The 27,893-nt window shown below is 50.6% G+C and overlaps 1 protein-coding gene across 5 annotated transcripts; it reads right to left on the bottom strand.

Annotated features, from left to right (window-relative positions):
* Positions 1-7,183: 7,183 nt before the first annotated feature.
* Positions 7,184-27,893, bottom strand: LOC116951111 (uncharacterized). Of its 5 annotated transcripts, none has more exons than XM_076073546.1 (21): positions 27,729-27,893; positions 27,056-27,182; positions 25,060-25,572; positions 24,301-24,405; positions 23,834-23,848; positions 23,120-23,239; positions 21,997-22,116; positions 21,190-21,309; positions 20,179-20,310; positions 19,651-19,743; positions 19,021-19,125; positions 17,822-17,874; positions 16,994-17,168; positions 16,238-16,308; positions 14,950-15,079; positions 13,866-13,967; positions 13,399-13,500; positions 12,165-12,227; positions 11,464-11,538; positions 9,994-10,074; positions 7,184-9,402 (listed from the first exon to the last, which is right to left on the bottom strand). In XM_076073546.1, the coding sequence occupies exons 2-21, from the start codon at positions 27,092-27,094 to the stop codon at positions 9,289-9,291; spliced, it is 2,328 nt and encodes a 775-aa protein (XP_075929661.1). In that variant the 5' UTR covers positions 27,095-27,182; positions 27,729-27,893; the 3' UTR covers positions 7,184-9,288. The 5 variants fall into 5 exon arrangements, with proteins under 5 accessions (XP_075929661.1, XP_075929660.1, XP_075929659.1 ...); XM_076073545.1 differs by having other exon boundaries at positions 12,165-12,224; positions 23,834-23,869; positions 27,729-27,892; XM_076073544.1 differs by having other exon boundaries at positions 23,834-23,869; positions 27,056-27,133; positions 27,729-27,892.

Genomic DNA, 27,893 nt, shown 5'->3' with positions numbered 1-27,893 from the left:
GGGTGGGGGGGGGGCGGGTGGGGGGGTGCAAGGGGGTAGTACAAACAACAAAATCTCAAGATCTTGGCAGGAAGAGTTTTTGTCAGTGCATAGCAACGTTTTACTTGCGGACTATATTTGTAAATAATGATTATAATGGTCGAAACCCTAGTGTTCATTGTTTGAATAATGTACAAACTGTCGTACTGGAAAAGGTGATGCGGCTGCATCGATTGTAATATCGGGGATGGCTCTGTGCGCTCGCGCCGGGCAAAGCGGTCTTTTCTCAACCGCGACGTTCATTTCGAAGGTCAACCTGCCCCCCCCCCCCCTCTTGCGTTGCTGGTTTATTTAGCGTTTCCTCTTCACTTGGCAAAAGGCCGAAGCCTTCACGGGAACTCGTGTCGATTAGCCGGTGGTTGTGAAGGCTCGCCGAGAGACTCCTCCCGGTTGGTTGCCGACGAAATTCCTCCCCCGGCACCGCCACCGGCCCCCCCAACCAACCAACACGAGTGGCGCGTCCAGTGAGGAGTTGCCAAGCAGTTGCAGTCAGAAAACTTGATAACCCACGGGAGGAAAGGTCTCCGTTGTGCAGAAGTTAGCACCAATAGTATTGAAATGCATTCCGATAAGGTTAGCATTTGGTTATCTTTAATATATATACAAATATATAGTTTATGTATTTTGGTTCTATCAAGTTTTTTTTTCAGGTTGGCTATCCGATTTTTTTTTTTAGTAGCACGGTTGGCTACGTGCGGTGTGCAAGACGTTCTACATGCGTACGTTTGTGTATTCATTCTTTTGGTTTTGTCCGCCTGGGTGATTGGTCGTGCCCTCCAGTGGCTGCAAGGGCTCACCCGGAACCGATTAAAAAAAAACGGCATCGTGAATTCTTATGATTTCCGATGCAAGCTTTGTTGGCAATGTTTATTGACAAACTCTTGGTGGCAAGGTCCCCAACAAATTTTTTTTTAAAATAAATTAATTTAAAATATTCTTTGGGTCTTTCAGTAAAATCACGTAGATAGAACAATAAATTATCTACGTGACTTTACCAAAAGACCCAAAGAATATGAATTCCTGCAGTCACGAAAGCTTTAAGTCAAGATTGAATTTAAAATCTGCGGGTCGTTCGGAAATTGGGTTCTCGTGTGATCATTGCAGCCACTCGTGGTCACCGTTTTTACCGCGATGTAAAAACTTCTCTTGCATCAAATTATCCCTAAATATAAAAATGTATTTGGAAGGGGGTGCGGCATGCAATGAATAACCCTTATACACCCCCCCCCCCCTTATAAAAATCTAAAACCATTGTGGGGCAGGGGTGGGTCCACTGGTCGGGCCACATATTGGTACCACCCCTAAGGTAGCAGCAAAACCCTTTTGTTCAGATTTAATCACATGGCTAACGAGTGAATAATCTTAACACCTGCATCAAGTGGTTATCACAATTCACTTTATGAGCCACCTGGGGTGGAACCACCAAGTAAGTTAACCTGGTGAGGTGACCCAAGTTCAATTCGAGGCTACAATTCCCATCGGTAGCAAGTGATGTCATCTGTATGGCATAAGATGTGTTAAAAGTGACCACATTTCGTCGCAAAGTTCATAGTTCTCACCAGCATGACACGAACTCAAAATCGAGTTGCATAATACATGGGCTCGTAACAACAACCACTCCAGCACCCAAAAAACTGCTAATCTCTAGGTATTTCAATAACGTCAAAGTTTCAACCAGTGTCTCGGATTAACACTCGATGGTCACAGCAATTCAATAATGAAAAGAAACCCCAACGTCGTGTGTGCCACATACACGTGACAAAGGCAATTTATCTCGGGTGTTCTGGGTTTCGACGTAGAGGAGGCTGCAAATGTGTCCTCCAGTGAGATGGTTAAATTAGAAGGTGAATGGTGTGAAGTTGTCGAGCATAGACCAGGGGTCAGCAACCTGTGGCTCTTTTAAGGGACTGCTTCGTGACGTCTTTTAAGGACCACCGAACCGTATTTGGCGTGCATTGCGGCTCTTGAAATATGAACCTTACGGAGGTACCCCGGGGTCCCGAATAAACGGGAGTCAAAATCATAATGTATTTATTTTTGGCGACTCCGTCCCACCGCGCACATCAATGCCGCAACCCACCTGGCACGGATCGCTCTGTTGTCACGGCGTCCAGGTGCAGCGAGGACGAATGGGCAGAAGAAAACACTTTGATTAGCGCATCGTGTAGAGCACGTCGAGAGGAATAGATTGCCGAATCGTTTGCCTTCAACAGATATAAAATTACGTTGCAACGCAGTTTATGCGAGAGCCGGGGGCTTATGGGACCCCGGGGTGCCGCCATAAGGTTCAGTTGTCGTTTTTAACCGAATTCGGGGGGGGGGGTGGGGGGATAAAAAAATCGCTCATTTTGGTTGCCGACTACTGGCATAGACCCTGCAGGCATTGCGAGATCGACTCTCTCGATGCGAGAAATCCCTTGTCGCGACAATCCAAGTGATGTCGGAGTTTAACGCGTTGTCTTTCACGATCAATTATGCCCATCGCCTGATGAAGCTGGTTGTATCTAACGGTGAAACGTCGTACTCGAGTTTGTAAATGTTGTGGGTTTCCTGTTTTCAAACACACCGATGTGCTGAACTTGTAACCAATTGTTACATTTTGTTTACGTGACAAACCTTTCTAATTGGCTGTGGCGGGTTTAACGACTTGCATTTATGCCATTTAACCCCAAAAAAACCTCTTGCGGACGTTCGAGTGTCACCGGTCTCTGCTGCTTTAGCTATCACCGCTCTGGCCCCACCTGTGCCGATGGACGGCGTCTGCCCAGCTCGCAGTTGCATCCCGGCGTCACCACACAGATGGAGAATCCTCGGACTCACTCGGTCAAACATCACGCGGTGACAACGCCAGGGTCGCCTTACGCTGGGCTTGTACGTCCAAACAAAAGCCAACCTCGTGATGGTTCTTTCTGAGGTCTGCGCACAATGTACGCGCCACACTATCGAGCAAGCACCATGACGGGCGACGCTGCGATTCGCCGTGACTCGATGAGCATCTCTGCTCTTAAATGTGCTCGAAAGAAGCAAGGTTGGAGCTCGGAGGCTGTGTAGGGGGGGGGGGGGAGGCGGTTGAAGGCACAAGCGTTGCTACCAATCGCACACGCTTCGTGAAGAAGGGAGCATTCAACAAATGCATAGGAGCGCCCGTTGCGGAACGTGGTGTTTAAACTCGAAATTGCGGAGAGCAGCGGGTTCCCAGCCTGTTCTCTGCAGACCCTTGGTGATCCACGCGGCTACTACTGTCTGCAGGGGATCTGCGAGGAAATACAAATAATAACAACCTTGCCAAAGGAAATGTACAATTGAAGCAATTGGCGGGACCCCGGGGTCCCATCACTGCCCCGGGGTGGGAAAACCCGCGTAGCGACACGAGTCTTGCCTTACCGACAACAAAACTAGTGGCAATCGATTGGCCTCGTCGAGAGCTACTCGGGGCACTAAGTTTCGTAGAAAGTTGAAAAACTACATAAACACGTTAAATTCACTGCGGTGGCGGGCTCGCCTTGGCAAAGAAGCTGAGGATCGACGGCTGACCGGAGGGCGTTGTCGCGGCGCGCGTCTGCTGCGGACTCCCCCCGGGGCTCGCGTTTGGCCGGTGGGGTGGCGCCCATCGTGTTGATCGCCGCCCGCTGGCGCTTGGTGCGAGTCTGGGCGGGCGCCGCGTTGCTGTCGGGATCACGTAGTCCGGCGGACTGAAAAATAATAATTATTGACCTGATTTTTGCGGGACCCTGGGGTCCCGCCAAATGATTCAATTTTCAAATAACTCGTAGTGTGTGGTGGGCCGCGAAATGTTTGGAGGTTGAGAAGGGGGGGGGGGAGAGCTTGGAAACCGCTTGCATGGCACTACCACTCCTGTCTGTGGGTGGCGCTGTCCCACGTACCCAACCACTCACCCCCTCCCCCAGGCAAGACACTAATTATTAACCTTAGCCGACACAGGATCGGCACGTCTCCTATATTTCCACCCCAAATGTTTCCCCATTAACGTGGAGATCTGGGACACCGCAGATGTGTTGGGCTGTCCCCTCGTGGTGATATCCCAGACGAGTCCCCACTTACATGCGAGCACCCAGTGGGGTTGTGGTGTGCAGTGTGAATGCAATACTGCAGCAATCACGGTGGTACAGATTGGGTTGTTGTGCAGAAGGGACTCGGTCAATTTAATGTTTATGCACGGTCGCAGGAAACCTACAGGTTAGCAAGCGCATCCCCGCTATCTTATTTATAAGCGCCTGATGATTAAGGCACTTAATGTAATTTAAAACGTGGCAAAAGCGAGCGATTTCAGATGGCAGTGGCGTGCAAGGACTGGTTGGGAGGGTGCCGGGGAGGGGGGGAAGAGATGGGCTGTTGTCGAAGACTTCCATTCTCGTCCATGGCAGTCAGTGGTGTCCGAGCCGCCCTTACGCCCCTCTCTGCCTACAGTGGAGTATCGGCAACAGTTCAAGCGTTGCCCCACGCCTTTTGCTACCGCCACCTGTAGGCAAAGCAAAGTCCAAGTAATGCGATGCATTGCGTTTTAATTAAGCACGGGCCTGGTTCCGTGCGCTGCACAACCAACGACTCGGAATTCCCAGCCGGTGTCTCCCCCACTCCCCGGGTGTTGAGTAAAACAAACCGGGGCGTACAAGTCCAGAGATCAGCTGGCAGAGGGAGAATTGCGTCGCGGCCCTCGTCTGCAACAAGGCTGTGCGACACGACCGTGTGGATTGTGTATCGCTGCCTCCGATGTCCGTCCCGTGTAGACGGACTTGCCGCAAACAGTTGGCGGTCGACTCGCGGATTTGTCCAAATGCGCTCTGCAAAAAAGCCTTAACAGAAAGACGCGAGCGTGTTTGGTTGAGCGAGTGGTATATATTTAGTTTTTAAATGTACGCGTGTCGGTATTAAAACTAAAATGCATCCACAATGCAACGCTTTTTTGTTCACAACCCCCCTGGAATTTGAACGGATGCTTAAAACCGGCGCGGTCTCTCCTGGTGCATCACTTCACAGTCGCCGTATTTTAAGTGATCATTGCTTTTTCTCAGAATGAGACCGAGCTGCATATTGAGGCTAGACGAGCTAGGAAAACGGTCCTTTTAATTTGTGGTTTAAAAAAAAAAAATCCCCCCCTTGAATCTGGATATATTGCTCCCATGTAGACCCCGATAAGATCGTGATGCATTCGGGTGACCCGTGCACAACCACACGACACCACCCACGGGGACACCTCGTGCTTGCATTCCATGTTCACTGTGCATCATGGAAACCAATAAAAAGAACGTTTCTGGAAAATAGCACACGCTACCTTGACCATCATTGATGCCAAGTGGCCTACCGATGTTGCCAACCGACGTCATCACGCCATCCAGGCTCTTGCAAACCAACGTCTGAATACGTTATTTTGTAGACGTGCCCGATAACAGCTAGACCAGGGGTCAGCAACTAACATAACAGCATTTTTTGGGACCAAATTAGATGTAAAAAGACTTTCACGAGCCGCAATGCGTGCGGTGAATACGAGTCAGTAGTCCTTGATAACTCAGTCCTAGATCAGTCACGTGACGAAGCGGTCGTTGTAGCTTACGGGTTGCAGACCCCTGGGCGAGACTGAGTAAAACAAAACGCCCATTGCTCTCTACCGCTCTGCAATGAATACAACTTGTAAGGTCAACTTGCGCACGGTTCTATTCGGTCGCTCCAGTGCCGAATTCTCCCCTTGGCTCTGCAATCCTCTATATATTGGTGTTATCGGCCCACATGTCGTGGAGAAGTGGAGAAACCCGTCGCGTGTCAGGGGGTGGTAACACCATCCTGTTGAGAAGGGACGGGTGGTAGTTCACATTTTGCTGTACCACGTGGCAAGCCAGCGTATGATAACCTCGGCACCCACACACAAATGGACCGTCACGACGTTTTCCGTGAGCCACCAACCCTCGCCTCCGCGGCCGGATTGCAGGCCACCGTGCATGGTTGCCAGCAGCAGCAGCGTGCTCCGTGAAGAAAGGGTCATTGCCCGGAACGGCCTGCTCGCCATCCAGTGTTGGACCCAGCACTCAATGCGTGTTCACGTACACAGTTACACCCGCACACAAGTTGCTGTGACATGTGGAGAACTATCCCAGTGACAAATCTAAACGTGCACACATCGGACCATTTCTTTGTGCAAGTATCAAGGAATAGAAACTAAGTAAAGGTGTTTACCCTTTCTGGCGATAAAACAGGGGGGGGCGTTAAGATGTTCAAACGCCAAATATATACCTTTGGTAAGGAATCAAGTCTGCAGTAACCACGTGCAAACAAACTGATAATATAATATGCATTGTTGGAACATCTTAACACCTGTTTTATTGCCAGCAGGGGTAAATCCGATTATTTTTCATATACATGCACGGTTGTAATAATCGGTTAGGCGCTCACAAGCATTCAATACACATTCAAAGCCAGCACGGATTAAAGTAGTGTTGTCATTTGGTCTTCATTTCAGTTCCGGACTTGTTAGCCTCTGTTCGTCTCGTCGGGGGACGGTTGTAGATATGCATTAACATGAAACTAGAAGCGACCTGGCCACAAATGATAGCTCAACGAAGTGGCTTATCACGTGGAAATGTAGAGCAGCCAAATGCTGTACTCTAAATGCATGTTTCTCAAGGTGGAGGGGAAAAGCCTAGAGGACGCAGTGACCACAAGGAGAGAGAATCTGCAAACTCCAAATAAACAGGCTCAAGGTCGGGATCGAACCCACGGCTTCCTGTACACCAGACGAGGTAGCTACGTCTCGCCACCGTGGCATCCCTTCGTATTCTCTGGATAATAACACATTTATCTTGCAATTAAAAGTGAAAGTTTGGGGAAAGTCGTATACTTATCTGGTAGGCGTGTGACCAGATTTGCGTTACTTCATTGATACTGGGGCACAAGGTTGGGGTGCGTCCTACTTTACAGGCATCTCATAGTCAGGATAATCCGGTAATACAGTGGCGCTCTACTCCAGAGGCAGTCACAATCTACACGAGCCCCAATCGGCCGTGATACCAGAGATTTTACCAGTGATATTTCAATTATTTTTCTTTTTGCCACGTTCAAATCTGTAATTTAGACAAAAAAAACAATTTAACAATTCAGCAACATTTGAAACGGATTTAAAACATTAATCCAATAAGTTTTGCAGTCGCATTTATTGGATGTTAAAATCTGTAATTTAGACAAAAAACAACAATTTAACATTTCGATTTAAAGCTTTCGTGCACGCAAGGATTCATCATCTTGGTTTTTTCTGTAAAGTCGCGTAGAATAGGAATAACATAAGACAATAAAATTCTCACGACGTTTCGGCCACAACACAAGTGGCCTTCTTCAGGTGAAGAGACAGGTCTGTCCAGAAGACAGAGCTTGAATGAACGCTGTCATGCAAGGACCGCGTCTATTAAGCTGTGTGGGCGGAGTTAAAATATGAATTTGCATGTTACCAGCATCAGAAGAACAATTTAACATTTCAGCAACATTTATTTGAAACGGATTTAAAACATGAATCCAAGAAGTTTTGCAATCGCATTTATTAGATGATTTTTTTTACTGCATCCGGATTAAGTCGACACTTTTGGTTTGAAATACTTAGCGGAAGAAAGCAGGACGCTCCCGACAAGTAGATAAAACCAAGCCAGTCGCCGCAACAAATTGACAAATGTGGATTAGAAACGGGCAACACCATGACCCTTAATCTCATGTACATCCAACTGGTTGACACGGAAGCGTAGCCACTGGTTGGTGGGCCACACACAGCAGTCAAGAGCTCTAAAAATAGTTCATTTAATACTGCAACTACAGCTGTACATATTGGGTTTGTGTATAATGGACTGTCATAGAATGAACCACAGTCACTTTTAGAACAAAGGCAAGATGCAAACATGAATATATACACCAGCAAGCTGGCACACCTGTACACGAGGCGAGGAAGGATGCCACCGTGCGTGTGAAACGCGTTGCCACAACAACGCAGCTCTACCATTGGGGAACACTTTTCGCGGGAATTCACGCCGTTATCGCACGGCCGGTGCGCCGTTTCAACCCGGAACGCGCGCGCTCCGTTATAAATCGCACGGTTTGAGCGATCAATGACGAACTGCTTTCTTGAGCTGCGCGGCTGAGCGATGCAATCGATACGGTAGCGCGGCGGCGTACGCCCTCAAGTTATTTGTCCTGCCATCTTGTTGTACCGTGCGCGTAGTAGTAGTACGTCGTATTTGTCGTTATATTATGTGGGGAAATAGTTCTCTGAACGCGGCACTTTTTTCAGGAACGCATCTGCTGCGTTAAATGAGAACTTACTGTCTTAAGGAGTTGGCAAACCCCGCAGCTCAGATATCAATCGATACTTGCGTGTATGTTGAATTTATTTCGTATCGTACGTAGCCAACCATGCTAATCGGAGGTGCGGAGGAAGGACAAGAAACTCAAGTGCCCTCGTCCACGGACTAATTTAAGTCCATTGGCCAAACACCCCAATATGAAGACCCCCACTCCTGAAAATCCCCAGATAGAAATGGCATTTTTATTTCTTATTTTTTAACTCTCAAACATTGGACAACGTGATGTTTTTTTTCTGGAGCGCTATTGACGGTGACTGGGCTGACAACGTTGCCGTGGCACACCGGTGGATTTTCCCTGGACACGAGGTCATGGAGAGGCACTCCGCATGTAAATTGCCTCTGGCGAGGTCATTTACGACGGAGGAGAAAAACGAAATTCCAGTTTTTGATTTTGACGGTACCGATACAGCCACCGTGAGCCACGTCTTACGGGCCCCTTCATCGATCTGCTGCCATGTGGCCAAAATAGCCTCTGGAAAGAGCGGAATTTCTGGAGCGCTCTGCAATTAAGGGCCTTCCACAAGCAGTGGTAGGAGCTGGTAACTGCAGGGCTGCACTAATACCTTGTGTTTTTTTCTACACTTTCAAGGGAACACGAATATGACCGTCCAGCGTTTAAAACAGCCGTTTGGAGCAAGTTCTGTTAAGCGAGCTCGTGCGAATGTCAGCAGGGCAGCACTACGCTCGGCTGCCTGCGTCTCTCCGATGTATACACAAACACAAAGCGCACCGGGTACTTATATTTAAGTACGGGTCGAGCTCGGGGAGGCCCAGGACGGTTTAAGATATTCGTCACCAATGTAAGCCGTGAAACGGCAATCGAACCTCGGGTCACCGGTTTCGAGGCGCAGTGCGCCAGCCGCTACGCTGCCGCTCGCCACAAAGCCACACGTGTTCAGAAGTCGCCGCATTCGTCCTTTCTTTTTTCTATCAGCGCTGTGCTCAGGAGGTCCACGGTGTCCGCGACGGCCTTGCACCCCAGGGCATGACCAGAAGCCGACAGCAGTTTCTGCGACCAACACGTGCGTTTACACACGGGGCATTCGCACCCACATACGGACACAAAAAGAGAAGAAAAAAAACATCTGCAAGGCCCCTTAGACCACTGGGGGGTGAGACAAGTGCTGGTAGCGTGAACCCACGGTATGGGGCACCGTTGGTGCTCGTGGGGTGGTCTGGGCAGAAGCACGGCGGCCCCGCCTGCATCTCCAAGGTGCCGATGTTTGTTTGCGCGACAGGCGCGGCGCTAATTTTATTTAGATCGGCGTAGCGCTGGCGTTCTTAAAGACGTTGTACTCGGCGCAGAGAACCGTAGCGACATGACCCAACTCTACGATAGCTGGCGCCAAACCGTGCCACGCCCTCCCACGCGGCCTTGTGGGAGCCTCGCTACCGATCGTTATTTTATGTTTTTCTTCCGGTTCCGTTCAAATGATGTACACGTACGTCATCGGGAGCAGGTTTAAGTTGTTAAGATTCTTGTATATTACGCGATAAAAAAAATTATCACCACCCTATTATCCCTGGTGGGGGGGGGGGTGGGTCACGTCTTCCCCCCTTTGGGGTCACCGTGCACACCGTGGTTACGGCAGGGCCTCACCTGCATTGCCCTGCCGATCAAGGACTGCAGCTCCTCCACCTCGCTGTTGGCGAACTTCTCATTCTCCTCCAGCACGTAGCGCTGCACAGGGATGGACGGATCGCGCCCCACGCCACGGCAAGTGAAAGTCGGAAGAGAATCCCCAAAGCCCCTCCCCCCCCCCCCCCCCCGAGAACAGAGGCGGAAACGCCACACCCTCATGGCGGAGGAGAGTCCATCCGTAGGACCGCCACTGTTGGCTTACCCCACAAGGTTGTAACCTCGTGGTTATCAACCCGGGGTGGGAGCGGCGATGGACCGTCCACTCAATTTTTTATTTTTGGTTAACGTGGCGGGGGGTGGGGGGGCGCCTTTCCCTGGCACAAATCTGCCAACCCCAAAGCACCATCATCAAATCATTGCTGGACATCTGTGAGAAAGAGCTTTATAGCTCCTCGGAACCCTCAAGTATAGGTTTAAGTATTAATAGAATATTATGATTACACACAAACATAAAATAAACAATTCTATACAGCTAAAATAATAATTAAAAAGCAAGTCGCGGCTGCGAGTTGGTTGTTGTATGCAAGCGTCCAGGGACGTGTGTTTGAGCAGCGACTGGTATGCAGCGACGGAGCCGATTGCCCCGGGGAGGTTGTTCAAAGATGCGGTGCTGCAATTGAGAAAGCTATGTCCGACCACGAGGTTGTGCGTTTTTGCTTGTTGGCACTTTGACGAGGAGTGTGTGCGTATGTACAACTTCTTTCGCATCGTACGTAGCCAACCGAGGTCATCGGAGGGTTGGATTGGAGGTCTGGATTGAGGAGCGACGTGATCTGTTGTTTTGCTTGCTCTGTGCGAGGTTTCTGATGCCAGGTGGAGGAGCTGGGCTCCGGTGGCTACATCGTGGGCTGTGTTGCGGTGTTTCGCTCTCCCTCTCCACCTGCCCTAACTCCCGCTCTCTGCCCCTTCTATCCTAATTTCCAGTAGGTTTTATTTTTACATTTTGAAAAAGCATCTGTCCGACGCTATATACATTTTATATGTTGTCATTCTTGTGCTGAACTTGCGAGGCAGTGCTCATCGCTATTGACGTCTCCGAGGTTTTGAATATGACAGAGCCGAGTGTGGCTTCACAGGACAACGTCCGATAGCCATACAAAGACTAAAGATCCCATATATATATATAGCCTTAACAGACTCTTTGGGGTAAGTTCTGTTAGCGAGCACCTAAGAAGGCCGGCACAGCACCCGAGTGGGTGGGTAGCCAGCACCACACCCGAATGCCTTTGTCTCCCAAGTGACGGATGTTTACACACGGCACCGGGTAGTCATTTGAGGTCGAACCAATCTTGAGGAGGCCCACATATTTGTCACTCGTGTTTGCCCGTGAGCGGGAGTCCAACTCGGGTCGCTGGGTTGGTAGCGCAGTGCGCCAACCGCTGCGCTACCCCACACACCGGCCTTGTATGCGCCCACCACCCCACTCACGTGTCTCTTGTAACGTCTGTTGCATTCTCCGAGTTCCACTTCTTTCTCAAGCTTCATCTGCGTCATCCGGTTCAGCTGCAGCACACGACGGGGGTGGTGACGGAGGAGGGTACCGCGGAGACAACGAGCGCTTGCCCAAGGGTTCCGTGTCGTCTCCGGAGCCAACCCTGCCCTTAAACGTGCCCCACTATCGGCAGGCGAAAGAGACGCAACGTGGCGTGGATACGGCCACATTGTAACCCTCTCCTGAGAGTCAGGGGTGACCACACCACATGCACCCATAAAATACAAAAACTGCCCCGTACATAGCCGTGCACAGGCTGTCAGAGCTCGCACAAGTACTGTGAGCGAGCACCTATGAAGACTGGCACAATGCAAGAGGCGAGTTGGGTGTAGTCAGCACCATGCGGGGCCACCTTTGTCTCCCCGGTGCTGTTTACACACCACACCAGGTACCCAATGAAGGCCGAGTCGACCTAAAGGAGGCCCAGTACTAGCATTTATCACGCACCACTGATTGTTAGCAGTCGCCAGGAATATCACGAGTCACCGGGTTTGTAATGCAATGAGCTAACCACTGCGCCACCACTCCACCCAGTAACATAAGGGCGTGCACGTTAGACACAATACACTTGAGTATACTTTTAAAATAAATGCTGTACAAGTCGTTTTGCGAATACACAAACACACACAAAACAAACCTCTTGCTTCAGTCGGATCTTCTCAGTGATCCAATCTTCCGTTTTGTCCAACTTCGGCTCCTGCTGTGTGCGTCCACACACATACATGTGAGTACACACGTGTGTGTACACGCGCGTAGTGTAGCGGTTGGCGCACTGCGCTACGAACCCGGCGACCCGAGTTCAATTCTTGCCGACAGTAACGTTTATCTGAACCGGTCCTGGACCCCCCCTAGTTCGACTCAGCCTCAATTGAGTACCTGGTGGGATGTGTAAAAACATCGCCGCTAGGGAGACAAAGCTGGCCGGGCACGGTGCTGGTCACCCACCCCTCGTGTGCCATTCGGGCCTTCATAGGTGCTCGCTAACAGCACTTGCCCCAACATTCTGTTCAGGCTATACGGGGCATCTTCGTGTATGTGCGCGTGTGCGTACGGGTAGGCGGAGCTGACCGGGTACCAACCAAGACTCGGGGCCCACAATGGAGACAAAGGCTCTGCCTCCCTCGATCCCTGCGCCTCTCTCGCTCTTACAACGGCTGTGGTGGAGACACTCAGCCAGCAGTGTTGAGATCCTAGGGCTCTCTCTCCCACACGCACCTCATAACTAAGTCGAGCTGGGAACCATCTCGCCCCCTCCACCCTCCGTAAGAGCTACACACCAGCGTGGCGAGTGTAATCGTGACGACGATGTCGCTCGCCGTCGCGATGACGGACGGCGCCTAAACACCAACCGCCCGGGACGCTCCTCAACTCCTCAGATATTGAAAACTAAGCAAGGCTGGGTGGGGGTGACCGCTGTGGCTAAAACAGCTGCTGCTGCTGCGAGGCTGCGTCATCATAGAAGAGGGCAGTGCAGCAAAACCCACTGTTGTACTGTACTATATTATACAATGTCTACGCTCCCCGCACTTCACCAACCCACACTGACCAGCCCGGCGAGGTTTGGCCAAACAACCCCCACCGCCTGAACGGGGAAGGCCCTCGCCCTCACTGGACATCTGTGAAAAAGCGCTTCACAGCTCATCGGATTTCCTCCAGGCTAAATAAAGATTCCGATTCGAGTTGGTGCGGCCAAGAAGCTTGCAGCGATGGACAAATGCCATTTGCGGGGGTCGGTCTGGACGGAGCGGGAAGACCCCCCTTCTCCCCCGCAGCGTGTCCGCGGGCCGCGTGAGGTTACGGTGGGGGGGGGCCTTGAGATTCCCGCGCACCCCCCCGCAGCGCAGCCCGACAACACCGCCGCGTACTCGGACCTGCGCGGAGGCCAGCTGGAGCAGCTCCTCTTTCAGCATCTCGACGTCGACTTGCGCCAAGTGTCGATCCCGGTACGCGTCCGTCAGCCTCTCTTCGCACTTCTGCGTTTCGCATCAAAGACAAGGAGAGTCCACCAGCCACCGTGTTCAGCCTTTAAAGGATCGCGGGGTGGGGGGGGGGGGCGGCAAAATGCCGTAAAGCGAGCATCTAGACCGGGGTCGGCAACAACGCGGCACTGGAGCCGTGTGCCACTCTTGTACGGACTGCTTCGTGACGTCATGCGTGTGTGCGTGCATGCGCGTGTATTCACGCACACACACACGCATTACGTCGTGCGTGTGCGTGACTTTGTAGGATGAACGTTGAGCTTTATAAGACCACGGGGTGACCAATAAGCTCTGAATTGGTCTGTAACAAGGTTGGCACTGATAAGGGGTGGACAGGTGTGCACTAATCACAGGCTCACCTGCAGCTGGAGCTTGAGCTCGTAGCACTCCTGCAGAAAGGCTGTCTCCTGCTCCGCCCGTGCTCCCGATGCTGTCCACTCCTCCTGGATGCCTTGGAGCTCCTGCGCAACCGTGCAATAAGATAAATAAAAACACAGGCATCGCCACGACAGCCACACGCTCGCAAATCAAAAGTCTCCGCATGTTGCAACGGTATATTTTCATTCATTCGTCCGGTTGTTACTCGACAGATCTGGGTGGACGCTAACGTGCCGGCCGGACAAGCACCAGCTTTGCCGATCCTGCTCTAAGAACCACCCGCAGGTTAAATCTCACCTCGAAACACAATGGTTCATATTAATGATGTCGGCTTTGTTGCACTGCGGTCTGCATGCATGGCCTGCTGCTGCTGCAATTCTTGTGTATGAGTACATGCGGTTTGATGATGATGATGTGCGATTCTGCTCAGTATAGAGAGCAGGGAAGGAGGGGAGGACATGAACCATTGTAACTTATAGGACTACATTCACCTTTCTGGTCTTCCACAGTGATCACCTTTAGAGCAAAACAGAAGACTTCTTCACAATCCTGGCTATTACCTGATGAGGCTGGTTGTAATCACCAGCAAAACGTCGTACTTGAATTGTACACTTTGTGTGGCTTCACTGTTCGACACACCGGTGTGCTGAAATATTTGCAGCGGCCGTTGGCATAGCCGAGACAATTTATAGACTTATTCCACACCGTACTGGAGTGGACAAGCACACAAATCTGGCTGTCGCCTGATGAAACTAGTTGTAATTACTGGCAAAACGTCGTACTGATTGTTAATGTTGTGGCTTTGCTCTCCAACACCACCGGTGTGCTGTACTAGTAACGAATTGGCACGTTCTGTTTACGTGACAAACCTTACCTTTTGGCTATGCCGGGTAGTGGCGGGTTTAACGACACATTTATATTTACGCGACCTCAACCAAAAAAATAAACCTTTACTATGGATAACATCGGTCGCGAGAGCATAGAACAACACGTTAAACCGAGGGGTGCAGGTCGGTGGGGGTGAGGAGTGGGGGGGGGGGTAAGAGCGTGGATCGAGATCTCCACCTGCTCCTTGGCATGGAGCTCCTTGCGCAGCGCCGTCACCTCGCGCTCTGCCTGCGCAAGCTCGCTGCGCAAGTCCCGCGTCTCGTCACGTGCAGCACACTCCGCGATCCGCGACGCCTTCAGCTCGTGGCTGTGGGCACAAAGATGCCCCCCCACCCCCCACCACCACCGTTAAGTCTGTGACAGACTGTTGGAGCAAGTGCTGTTCATTCGTAGTGAGTAGCACCTATGAAGGCCGAAACGAAATACGAGGCGGTGGGTGGCCACATACTAACAGAGACACTCACAGACCAAAAAAAAACAAAGATCCCCCAGTATAGCCTAAACAGACTGTTGGGGCAAGTGTTGTTAGAGTAGCACCTATGAAGGCCGGCATGGCATACAAGAGAGTGGGTGGTCAGCACCGCGCCCGGCTTTTTTGTCTCCCCAGTGGCGATGTTTACACACCGCAGCAGGTACTAATTTGAGGCCGAGTCGACCTAGGGGAGACCCAAGACCGATTCAAATAATCGTCACCGGTGTTGGCCGGGAGCGGGAATCGAACTCGGGTAGCCAAGTTCGCAGCGCAGCGTGCTAATCACTATACTACCGCTCATACACACTCTCCTACCTCTCTCTCATCTTACTAATCTGCATCTCTCTTCTACAGCTTTGATCTCTCTCCTCTCACTCATCTGCATCCCCTCGCATGTCGGCGGGCCGCATCTCTCAGTTGACCGTTCTAAGAGCCATCGTAAGTCACATCCGGCCCACGGGCTGACAGTGAAAGAACGCTGCTTAACGGCTGCACGAGGCTTTTGGCTCCCACCTTCGTCCAAACCATCGGCGCTGTATAGCCTCTCGCCACCATACAACAGTGCACCCATCTCACCCCCCACTCGGGATCACCAGCAAACCATGGCAGATGCGGATACCTAATGCAATAATGGAAAATGTAAAACTTCATTGTGCGACTGTGGTCATCCAGAACAGATTAGCACGGTTGGCTACGTACGGTGCGAAAGTTCAACATACATACAACATGACACAATGCCCGATCCACAAATACAGAGGAGACATCACAGCGATGATACACTCCGCTGGCTTGACCACCCGAGTGAAACTGTAATTTGTTGCACTTCATCTACATCAGCCGTACGAAAGAAGATGTAGTCATTCCATTTGTTTGCCCAGGAAAGCCTCATCGAGTGTCAAAAGTCTTTCAGTGGGGTTCCCCCAAGTGTTCCAAGTGTTAAGAAATTCGTGGTTTGAATTTTTTAAACGTGGCATCGAGCCGCTCTCAACTTACCAGGTGGCATTTAGCCGCTCTTCCCACGCCATGCGTTCATCCATGTATAACTTATTCTCAACCTCTAGGAACTGTGTGGCCACACGAAAACAAACATACAACAGCCACCATTATTAACATTCAGAAATAATGTGTGGTAGTGTTATGTACATTGGTAATGAGTCCATGTGTTTGTGTGTGTGTATATACTGACCAAGTTAATAGATGGTGCTCTGTTAACTCTGAAAAACAAGCTGGGAAGCCAGTACATTTAAAGGGAACCTCATTTTTTGGGGGAGTTAACGTTGCAAGGGGAGACACTGGGAAGGGAGGAGGCACTGGGGGGTGAATGGTAGACACTGGGGGGTGAAGGGGCGACACTGGGGGGAAGGGGAGACACTGGAGGGGAAGGGGAGACACTGGAGGGGAAGGGGAGACACTGGAGGGGAAGGGGAGACACTGGAGGGGAAGGGGAGACACTGGAGGAGAAGGGGAGACACTGGGGGTGAAGGGGAGACACTGGGGGTGAAGGGGAGACACTGGGGGGAAGGGGAGGACACTGGAGGGGAAGGGGAGACACTGGGGGGGAAGGGGAGACACTGGAGGGGAAGGGGAGACACTGGAGGGGAAGGGGAGGACACTGGAGGGGAAGGGGAGGACACTGGAGGGGAAGGGGAGACACTGGGGGGGAAGGGGAGACACTGGAGGGGAAGGGGAGACACTGGAGGGGAAGGTGAGACACTGGGGGGAAGGGGAGACACTGAGCTGCACCCTCACCTGCATGTTCTCTACGCGGGTTGTCAACTCGCGCCGTTCATCAGTCAGCTGATGTACGTGGTTCTTCTGTGTAGTCAGCTCCTCGAGCGCTGCCCGCAGCGAGTTCTGCAGCAACGCCAACTCGGCACGGGTGGCGTCAACCTCGAAGGAGCGCACCGAGCACTCCTCCTCCAGCCTGGATTGCACACACACGCACACACATGCACGGCCAGACGGACAGCACGGTCACACAAGGGGGGTCACGTGGCCAGCACCATGCCCAGCCCTCGTCTTGCCGGTACCGATGTGCACACACTGCACCCGATAACTCAGTGAACGGCCAAGTGGACCTAGAGGAGACCCCGCACCATACAGATATTGAGTGTGAATCAAACCGAGGTTGCCGGATTCGTAGCGCAGTGCACCAACCACTGACCTACCGCTCTTCACTTGTATAAAAAAGACAAAGATCCCCCGTGTAGCCTTAACAAACTGTAGGGGCAAGTGCCACTAGCGAGCACCTATGAAGGCCGGCACAGGACATGAGGGGGTGGGTGGCCAGTGGCGATTTTACACACAGCACCAGGTACTCATTTGAGGCCGAGTCAACCTAGGGGAGGCCCAGGACCGGTTCAGATATTCGTCACGGTTTTGCTCGTGGGCAGGAATCGAACCCGTGTCGCCAGGTTCGTAGCGCAGCACGCTAACCGCTACACCAGCGCACGAGCACACACGCACGATGGCGGCAGTTTTTTCAGGCTGTGCCGTTGTGCCGCTGTTAACGCAGTCCCATTGAAGCTTCATTTTCCGACGCCTCCGAGGCTTCTCTACCCCCTGCGCAGTGCTCACCTGAGTCGCTCGGTTGCCCACTCCGCCCTCTCCTCACTCAGCTGCTCGGTCATCTGTCACAGTGGCAGGCAGGACAAGTCAAACTATGGCTGCACATGAGCACAAGTCTGTTCTAGGAGTACATGGGTCTCTCCAACATCACACAAGAACCCCCCCCCTCCTCCCACCCCCCCCCAAAGTCGTCGCTTTGAGAGCTCTCTATTCCACGAGACAGCACCCATTTCGCAAGCTCTGCAAAGAGCGTCGTCACGCGCAGGCGAAACAAAAAAATATTAATAAAATCAACACCAGTGAAAGCACTGAAACTTAGAAGCAAATTCTGAGATGCACAATCCAAGGTCCCAGCAGTTACTGTGCATTTAAAAACTAGACTGGGACAGCCTGGCGGGACGCGATCATTCCTGCGCAGTGTGGAGACACAGCCAACAACAACAGCCGCATTTGCTCTGCACGCTGTTGCAATGTTGAGTTTCCAGAAGTGAGATTTTAAATTTCTTCAAATTTGATTTTTTTTATGGTTCCCCCAACCCACAAAAGAACCCTGTTACACGCATGACACGGTAAATTAATGCATGTCACTTCGAGAGACACACCGCCCTCTTCACTCCACACAGCCACAGTGGCAAGATGTTAACTGCCTCGTCTGGTATACAGGTCGTGGGTTCAATCCCAACCCTGACACGCCTGTATATTTGGAGTTTGCATGTTCTCCCCGTGGTTATATGGATTTTTCTTCGGGTCCTTCGGGTTTTCTCTCCACATTTAGAATCAACGTCAAAAAGTCATATTTAGAAACATGCATTGAGAGTATTTGGCCGTGATAAATTTCCATGCAATAAGCCACTTCATTGAGCTATCCATTTGTGCGTAGGTCACTTCTGAAAAAAAGAGCTACATAGCTCAGTGGGCCCGACCTGGAAAAAACAAACGTAGTTTAGCTATTCAAGAGTCTAGACACCCAGCCACTGTGTGCGTGTCGCCTCTGTCGTGACCCGCCGGATTAGCTGTGCCTTGCCGGTCGTGTTGGGCAGCAGCATTAAATTCCAGTCCGTGTGGTTTTGCACCCCAACCCGCCCCCCCCCACACACCCCTGCCCCGTTAGGCCTAGCGGCCATGCTCGGGCCGCAAGGGGTGGGAGGGCTCAAGGCTCGACAGCGCGAGAGTCGCCACCTCCCCACGCCCCTGTGCTGCCGCCGTACGTTGCGCAGCTCCTGGCGGAGACGCTCGGCGTTGGCCCGTAGCTGGTCGCAGAGCGTGCTCATCATCACGCGAGCGTTGTCCAGCATCTGCGTCGACTCCTCCAGCTGAGCCGTTCGGCCGGGGCAAAGAAACGGGAGGGGAGGCGTAGGGGTTGGGTTAAGGTTTTTGTCGCCGCGACGCGCGCTCAAAATTTATCCCGCACGGTACCCATGTCGCAGCCTGCAACCCCACCCCCCACTCGTTACCTGCGAATCCGCCACTGTCTTAACACCACAGCCGCATATCTGCAGTGAACGGCATCCCATTCTAACAAAGCAATCGTTCACCATCCCCAAGCGATTCAACCTCCTCCTTCGGCTCTTCGTCAATCCATAGGGGTCAGTAAAAGGAGGTGCACCAGAACCGGTTCAGATACCACTCTTGCCACAGACGTTAGCCGTGGCTGGGTATCAAACCCAGGCCCCGCCAGACTCCAAGGTCCGTGCACTAGAGACTGCGCCACCGGCTCCGACCTAAACAATTACATCGAGCTAAAAGACTGCACAGATTTCCCAGAGGCGGCTTCGTATGGTAAAAAAAAGAGATCAGTTAAAAAGAACAGAGCTGAAGAAGGAATCTACGAGACGCACCTGCAGATTCTTCTCTTCCATCTGCGTCATCAGGTCCTGGATGACGCGATGCGTGAGGGCTTCCACCCGCTCGCTCTCCTCCGCCCTGGCGTTCTGGGACAGTCACAGGGGCAGTGGTCAATGGAACTTACAACAGTCTGAGAAATGACCCAACTTGCTTGAATTTCTAAGGGAGGTGAAATGAAAATGGTCGAGGAGACCCAGAAAATACAACCCTTGTGGATGTGTTCCATGCTGGTGATAGTAGGGGGATTGTACCGGCGCAGAGAAGGGAGATGGTAGTGCGTGGTAACCGTGCTGCGCTTACTATGTGTACTGTGCTCGCTGCGGAGGGTGTATTCTGTTGGTGGTGGTGCACTGATAGGGCTGGTAAAGTGCTAACAACGCGTCAACGGCGCTGGCAATGTTCCGATAACACTGCCGGATGTCCCGACAGTTTCGTCATGCCGCATGGCCGCACGCTTGTTGTGGTGGTTGCACGTGCACGCTGCGGGGACTGTGCCGCCGGTCTTGTGCATCTGCAGTCACCTGCTTGGCTATCGCCTCTCCGACAAGCTGGCACAGCTCCAAGTGCTCCTCTTCGATCCCCTCCAGCTCGATAGCTCTCGCCGCCACGCGCTCGTACAGCCCCCGGTAACCGAGCTCCGCGTCGGAGACACACTGCACCCCATCGCCGACACGCGCGCCGTGCTCACCCGTAAGGTCGGAGAGAGGGGTGACCTTCTCCTTAATTCATCAGAACCGCAACTCTGATTAGCACGGTTGGCTACGTACGGCGTGAAAAAAGTTCCAACATACGTACGTGCGGGCATCTAACACATTCAGATGCACATCAGCCGAGTTTGTCACCGTGAGAGGCCCTCGCAGCGAGAGAAGTGGCCGACGCGCTAACGCACGTCATGCATGACAACAGCTGCAGAGCACTACCAAATGGCTGTGACGTCACCACCGTGCTTGTGGCAGGCTAGGTGCACGTTGAAGCCAAGGGAAGTCGAGAAGGCTCGCCGGCTGGTCACAGGACAAACTCTGGTGTTATGGGTTGACGGAGATGACTTGCAGATGTACCCACCCCATTGTGCCGACTGTACAGTTGTTTAGCTGCCCAGCGCTCCACTTGTTGTTGCAGGCATCGTCATATATACTGTACGTACAAATACCCCCCGTATAGCCTTAACAGACTTTTGGGGGAAGTGCTGTTAGCGAGCACCTACGATGGCCGGCACGGCACACGAGGGGGTGCATGGCCTGCACCACGACTTTGTCTCCACAGTGGCGATGTTTACACATCGCACCAGGTACTCATTTGAGGCTGAGACGATGTAGGAGGGTGGGGGGCCAGGACCGATTCAGCTAATCGTCATTGGTGTTGGCCAGGAGCGGGAATCCAACTCGAGTCACCGGGTTCATAGCGCAGCGTGCTAACCGCTGCCCCACCGCTCGCCACATATGTGTATACACACACACAGACTGAGATTTTGTTGAAATGGACACGTTTCACATACCACACTGCTTCTGTGGCAAGTGTATGCAAGGGCTCACCTGTTTAACCACGGTCTCTTCAATGTACTGCCACAACTGTTGCTGCTCCTCTATGGCCGTCTGTGCCTCCGTGTCCATCGCTACCGAGTCGCCTTGTGGCCGCCGTGTATGCTGCTCTGACTGGGAGCAACACACACACAAACCCGAGCACATTACAAACATGAAAACCACAACAGCAGCAGATGCCATGCCCTCCTGCGTTAGCGTGACATTACCACTGCGTCAAATAGCGAAACGTAAGAATATATCCATTTCAACCGAAATACTATTTGTGCAATCATTGCATAGATGTGAACTCTGCAGCCACTACACATTCTACATGCACTGCAAAAGTCAACCACATAATTTTGCAACGAAATTACGATTCCCAGAAACATGAAAAATTGTGACAATTAATTATTCGTTCCATGCCTAAAAATGGATACCCCGGGCAAAACACTACACACACAGCACTGTGCGTCACACCAACATGCACACTGCTCTCAGGCAGTGCTGTGTACGTGTACACGGTAGGGCCTTTGTCAATCCATTGTTGGGATGATGACCTCCACGTGTCGTACGAGTCGTGGGGGTTATTTGGCCACGTCACCACTCTGGTCAACGTGGGTTTGTGAAATGTGGCTACATGCACAGATGTTAGAGCATAGCATGTGCAGGAAAACAGTGGAATTTGTTGCACTGTCCTGTACTGCCCATCACGCCGCTTAGCCCCGCAGCCACCTGACCACCTGGCATGCAGTGGTCGCCCAACCAAGCATTGTTCATGCTCATCCCCGTTTAGCTTCATAGTACAGGGCTCTTGCTCACCTGTGTATCTATGGTCTCTTTGGTGATCTTCCCTAAATGTATAGGCCCCTCTTCATCTGTCCAAGTCTCCATGTTTTCTTCTATCAACTGATTGCCTGATTCCAGGGAATGCTGCTCTGCCTGACAGACACACACACACACATACCCGGATATTACATTAAGGGACGTACTTCACATTACATCACACAGACACAGCAAATACATCACACCAAGTTATAATAATGATTTTCAGCTCTGTCTATCTGATGCTCGTTGAAGACTTTCCTACAGTGCCTCAGCTGGGGTCCCTGCCAGTAGCCCGAATCGCACCAGATCGGGTAGAGGATTCTGAAGATTCAGTTTATATGCCAAAGGCTCCAGCTGCCAAACTTATAGAAGCTCCCAAGGTCAGGAGTAAAAGAGTTCCCATAATACTTTGCAGCCTAACTGCATACCGCACCAGGCAGTGCTTACAGCGCCACACGACGGCAAGCCCTCTCTTAACGCGTCTTCACACGACGCGTTTTCACTATCACGCGGTTCTGCCATTAGGGAACACTTTATACGCAACCTGGAATGCGCTCACCGTTATAAAGCGATTTCTGAGCGGTCGACAATTAACTACTTTCTTGAGCTGTGTGGCCGAGTGGTATGATACAGTACGTGGAATGGTACAGTACGCAGAATGGTAAAGTTCGCGGTGGCACACACTCATCTCAGTTCTTTTTCACCACCATCTCACTGTGTGCATACATCATATCTTGCCAAACTTGCGCTTAAAGGAACACAGACATGATGCAATGCGTATCATGCAAAATGGCAAGCAGACTGTTAATACCGCACTCACGCCAATGCCAAATATTATTTAAAGAGATCCTTCTTTTAGCATGAATAAATAGTTGGGGTGGAGTTGTGGATACAGTGATGAGTGCACCGTGAGAAACCCAGCAACTTCAGCTCACTTCCCGACCACGGTTGGCATGAGAGGCGAGCGAAAGATACATCTCAATTAGTCCTGGCGAGGGGTGGCAAACCGCACAACCATCACAACCAACGTGGCGAGGGGTGACCTTCATCCAGCAGTGGACTGCGAAAGGGCTGTACATTAGTGTGGACTGGTCCCAGGGCACTGCTGTGCCGTCACCGGTTTAGTCGTAGTGTCTTCAACGAGTGCCTCTGGCCATTTCAGATCTTCTTCATCAGTCTGTGCGCCCACGTCTCGTTTTGTTGCCGGCCTGTGTTGTTCTTGGATGTTTTGCTCAGACTGCCAAGTTGTGATTGCATGCACATAAAACACAAATACGTAATGTTATATCCACACTAAACATGTTATGGGCAACACAGCCACGTAATGTGCAACCCGAAATAACGTTGGCGGACAACACTTTGTCCCTGCAGATCACAGAATTGTTTTCAGCAATTACCGGAGCGTTTGATTTTACTTTCCACAAACGGCTTGTAATTTATGGTGGTTTCTGTGATTTTTTTTTACATTTCGATTCCTTTATAGTTCTATATATGCATCGTATAACGATTATTATGTGCTTTCAATTAGCAAAATTTGAACTTCATGTAAATAACAGGGTTTTGTTTTAAAATATGGATATACCGGCACTGTCCAAACTATCAAACCCATGGCCTATGAATGCGGCATCCGTGTACTATCCATACATCGTCTACCGCCTCCTCGGATTGGTTGACATAGCATTCGACTACAGTACAACGTGGTTCCCAAACTGTCGCTTTTCCATCTCTGCTACACGAAAGAAGAATCTCCACCCCTGAATAAACCTGCTCTTTTCAAGGACACACACCGAGCAGTACACATACAACATGTGCCACATGCTACAAATCTCACCTCCGCAAGTAGGGCCTGTTGAGTAATCAGGTTGGCCTGGGGAATATCACACGAACACACGAGGCGGGCCCCATGAGGCATTGAAAACCTAAGCCCGGTCACCACTAAATGTGCAAAAACATGTCATGTGATTTACCCCCCCCCACCCCGTCATAATTTGGCATATTGGAGTTACAAAATTTTTAAAAATGGTCTTAAAAATCACACCAACTTGTATACAATTGTTATTCCCTTTTGGTAAAGTGAAAATGAACGAGACAGAAAATGTTACATGACGATTACCTGAATTAAACATTAAAATAAGACCAGATGGAAGACATTTTTGGATGGAATCATTTTAATTCAAATTGCATACGCAGGATGAAACGGGGTGAATTGTTACACGTCTAGTATATATCCTGCACACATAGCGCCACGCACAAATCACCACTCTGTACAGCTCATTACAGTGAGTGCTGCTTGGTCACCTGTTTGTCCAGAGTCTTTGTGGGGAATTCCTCAAACTCCGCACACTTGTCTTGAGCAATCAGCGCACCCATAGATCGTGTGCTTGACTGCTCGTGGTGTCCATCCTGGCGTCGACACACCAGAGTATATCACACACCATAATATATACCCCAATTAGCTATATATCCTAAAATCCCATATATGATTATCTGTTTGTGTGTCGTGGGACAATAGTTGACACAATGCACAAAGATTCCGGCAACATGAGAACAATTCCTGGTCACGTCTAACATCAGTGGCATATATCTGAACTGGTCCTGGACCTACCCTAGGTCAATTAAGCATTAACTCATGCCTGGTGCAATGTGTAACCATCAGCAATGGGGCAAAAAATGTGGTCGGGGGCGAGGTGCTGGCCACACCATGCTCTCAGGCAGTGTTGCGATGATGTATGTATGTTAAAGTTGTTTCCTACCGTACGTAGTCGACCACGCTAATCGGAGGTACGTTACCATCACTTGGAGACAATTGGAGCTATCGTGTATTAAAAACGGCAATCAAGTGCAAAAACAGACAGAGTTCCATAGTTTAGCCATAGGAGCCATAGGAGATATGAAAAAAAGAGGTGATGATCTTTGCGTGGCCAAGTTTAACGAGAAAGAGCAATTGATACGGCGAGATGAAGAGCGGCGAGAACGAGCGGGTCACGGCCTGGAACGTGGAACGACGCGGGAGACTTTGGCAGAGCAACTTCACCGTGCTGCACCCCACACGCTCACCTGCAGTTTCAGCCGGTGGAAGAGCGGTGTGAGCGAGCACGACGCTATGACAGACGTTGCAGTCAACACCCGGGAAGAGGGCAGCTTCTTCCAGTGGAACTGCGGAGTCTTCGGGTCAACTGGAAGATTCGTCCGGTAATTCAGAGAAGCGTTCTGGGCATGCGGCAGCCTCTTCTGTGTAATGGGTGTAGTTTTTTTGTCAACCAAATGAGCATTCTGGTCAGCTGCAGCTGCTTTATGAACAGTTCGTGGAGTCTGCCGCTCAGCCACTTGAGGAATCCCTTGTTCGACTGGATCAGTATTTTGATCAGATGTCAGAATTGTATGGATGACAGGTGAAAGCTTGTGGTTGGGCTGCGGTGTCTTCTGGGTGACACATGGCGTTCTCTGGACACGCACGGGAGTCTTTTTGGCGACCGAGGAAGGCTCCTTGAAAACTGTTGAGGGATTCTGGGAAACAAGAGGATTCTTTGAAGTCCTCGCGATATTCTGAGTCACCAGCTTAGGCTGTGGCTGTCAGGACAGACACAAAGACACAAAATTTAGCTTAAAATACTGTACCCAACCTGTGGTTGGTATCGCAACACCTGTCTTAGTAACCTGAGGTCCTGCATCTTGCATACTTGCCTTACCCATCTCAATCTCCTCTTTTTGACTATGTCTACAATGCTTACCTGCAACGCTCAGTTGTGACCTTCAAAGTTGCTTACCTCACCCTGTCGGCAAGTAAAGACGTCCTAATTCTCCATTTAAAAAAACATATTCTTAAACTTGGTATACATGAGTAAAACTGCAAAAAAATGTAGGACACATTTATATATTTACCCGATCTAACCCAAAAACCTCTATTATGATTTTTTTTTATTTCCACAAATGCTAGACATTAAATGCAATTTGTAGACCTTGAGCTTATAGGAGAAAAACAGGTGGTACAAATGAAACATAACACGAAAAAATATAACCATTATATGCCCACTTGCTCGGCCATGATATTACTGGCATCTTCAGTATGCTCTTAAACCACATCACAGCATGGATTATTATTAACCTTGCACACCTATGAATTATTTAAATATTGCCTTGGCCTTTCACACCAAATGTTATCCCGATTATCGACGTTATCCTGTGTTATCGGCATCAAGTGCCACGAGACGAAGAATCCATTGGAATCTCTCACAGAACAGTGCAACTGTGTTACAAAACAGCCCACAGAAGCAGATATCACAGAGCTTCCTCTGAAGATCCCGTCAAGTGACCTCTGGTATACATAGTAGGGGGCAGCGCTTTCGAATCCTCTTTGCATATGAACTTGTGACAGTGCGCGTCTCTGCATCTCTCTGCGCATGTTTGCGAGAGTGCACGTGTGTACGTGATGGTGGAAATTTACGGTCGTCTCGACCGCCTGTGAAACCTCACGTAATTGTACACTATCCCCTAGCGTAAATCCTGAAGAAAACTCGAAATTGGACACATCATGCCCTACGCATGTCTAATCCCCAGGACCTCAACCGTGCCAGCTCTCGACTGCGACCTGGGACAAGTGGCCATCTACCTAAAACTATTTTTGTTTACTAGATACGGCCCACACTGGAGCTACTATAATAGCGCTCTGTTTCAGACGCAACCTGGCCACAAATGATAGCTCAACGAAGTGGCTTATCACGTGTGAAATTGATATCAGCCAAAATATTCTAAACGCGTGACGATTCTAAACGTGGAGGGGAAAACCCGGAGGACCCGGAGAGAAACAATGAAAACTACAACTATACAGCAGGCGTCAGGGTTGGGATGGAACAACCCACGTCCCTCCTGCATACGAGGCGAGGCAATTCACATCTCGCCCCCCCGCGGCGCCCTCCATGGACGATGCAAACCCGTGTCAAACTCGGCTGGGATGAATGTAAAACACAGAGGTCTGAAGAAAGCTGGGCTCAAGTGCATATGCGGCTGGCACAGTCATCTCAGGGAAGCATGGTTCATTGCGTGCTCTACTCACCAGAGTGGCCGTCTCGTTCTCCTTGTCGGCGGCGTTCATGGCCTCCCTTCCTTCCCTCTCTCTCTCTCCTCCAACAACCTCGAAACCCGGGGATTTGCAAAGCAGCAAAGGCAAAAATGATCAGCACCTGTAGGAAATGCACCTAGTTTTAGTTTATTTCATTACGCGAGGTTTAGCCAGTTTCGCCGGCTATTCCACAGGGGAGATCCGTGGTGCGCGAGTACGATAAGCAGTGGCAATAACACAAATACACGACGTTAATTGTCACGAAAGCACGGAGTAAACAACTATTATTTTGTAGATGTGCCCAAGTTGCGAGCTGGTAATGTAATAATAAAGTAAAGCTATTGATTACATCCCATGTGATAATTGATTATCCAAGTAAAAATATTTTCAATCAATGATAATAATATTGTCGGCAATCTCGTGCAGGATTATATAAACACATCAATCGAAAGAGATAACAGTCGTGTGTTTCATTCACCACACAATAACAAAATGTGTAGCGGGTGTACACGCTGGGTTACATCAGGCCGGTCGAATCCGCCGTGCCGCGGTCGCCTTCCTCGGTCAGATTTTCAGGAAAGACCGTAGGCGTCACAACTTTCTAGGCCTTAACCGAAAGGTGGCCAAAGCAAAATCGGCTTCTGTAACAATGTTTTGAATTACTCACCCGTGTGTAATGATCCCACAGCTGAGACTTGAAGCGGACGCGAAATTTAAAAAAGACAATTCTAAACGTACGTACAACACACCATTCAGGTTATTATAGACCAATACACACACCAATGGCGGTTGGATTTTGAATATTTACCGACCGCTGATTGGCTGGCGAGTC

This window comes from Petromyzon marinus, chromosome 42 (genome assembly GCF_048934315.1).
Source record: "Petromyzon marinus isolate PM22_M1 ecotype Great Lakes invasive population chromosome 42, UKy_Petmar_22M1.pri1.0, whole genome shotgun sequence".
In the NCBI taxonomy this organism is placed as follows: domain Eukaryota; kingdom Metazoa; phylum Chordata; class Hyperoartia; order Petromyzontiformes; family Petromyzontidae; genus Petromyzon; species Petromyzon marinus.
This window is presented reverse-complemented; position numbering and strand designations above follow the sequence as displayed.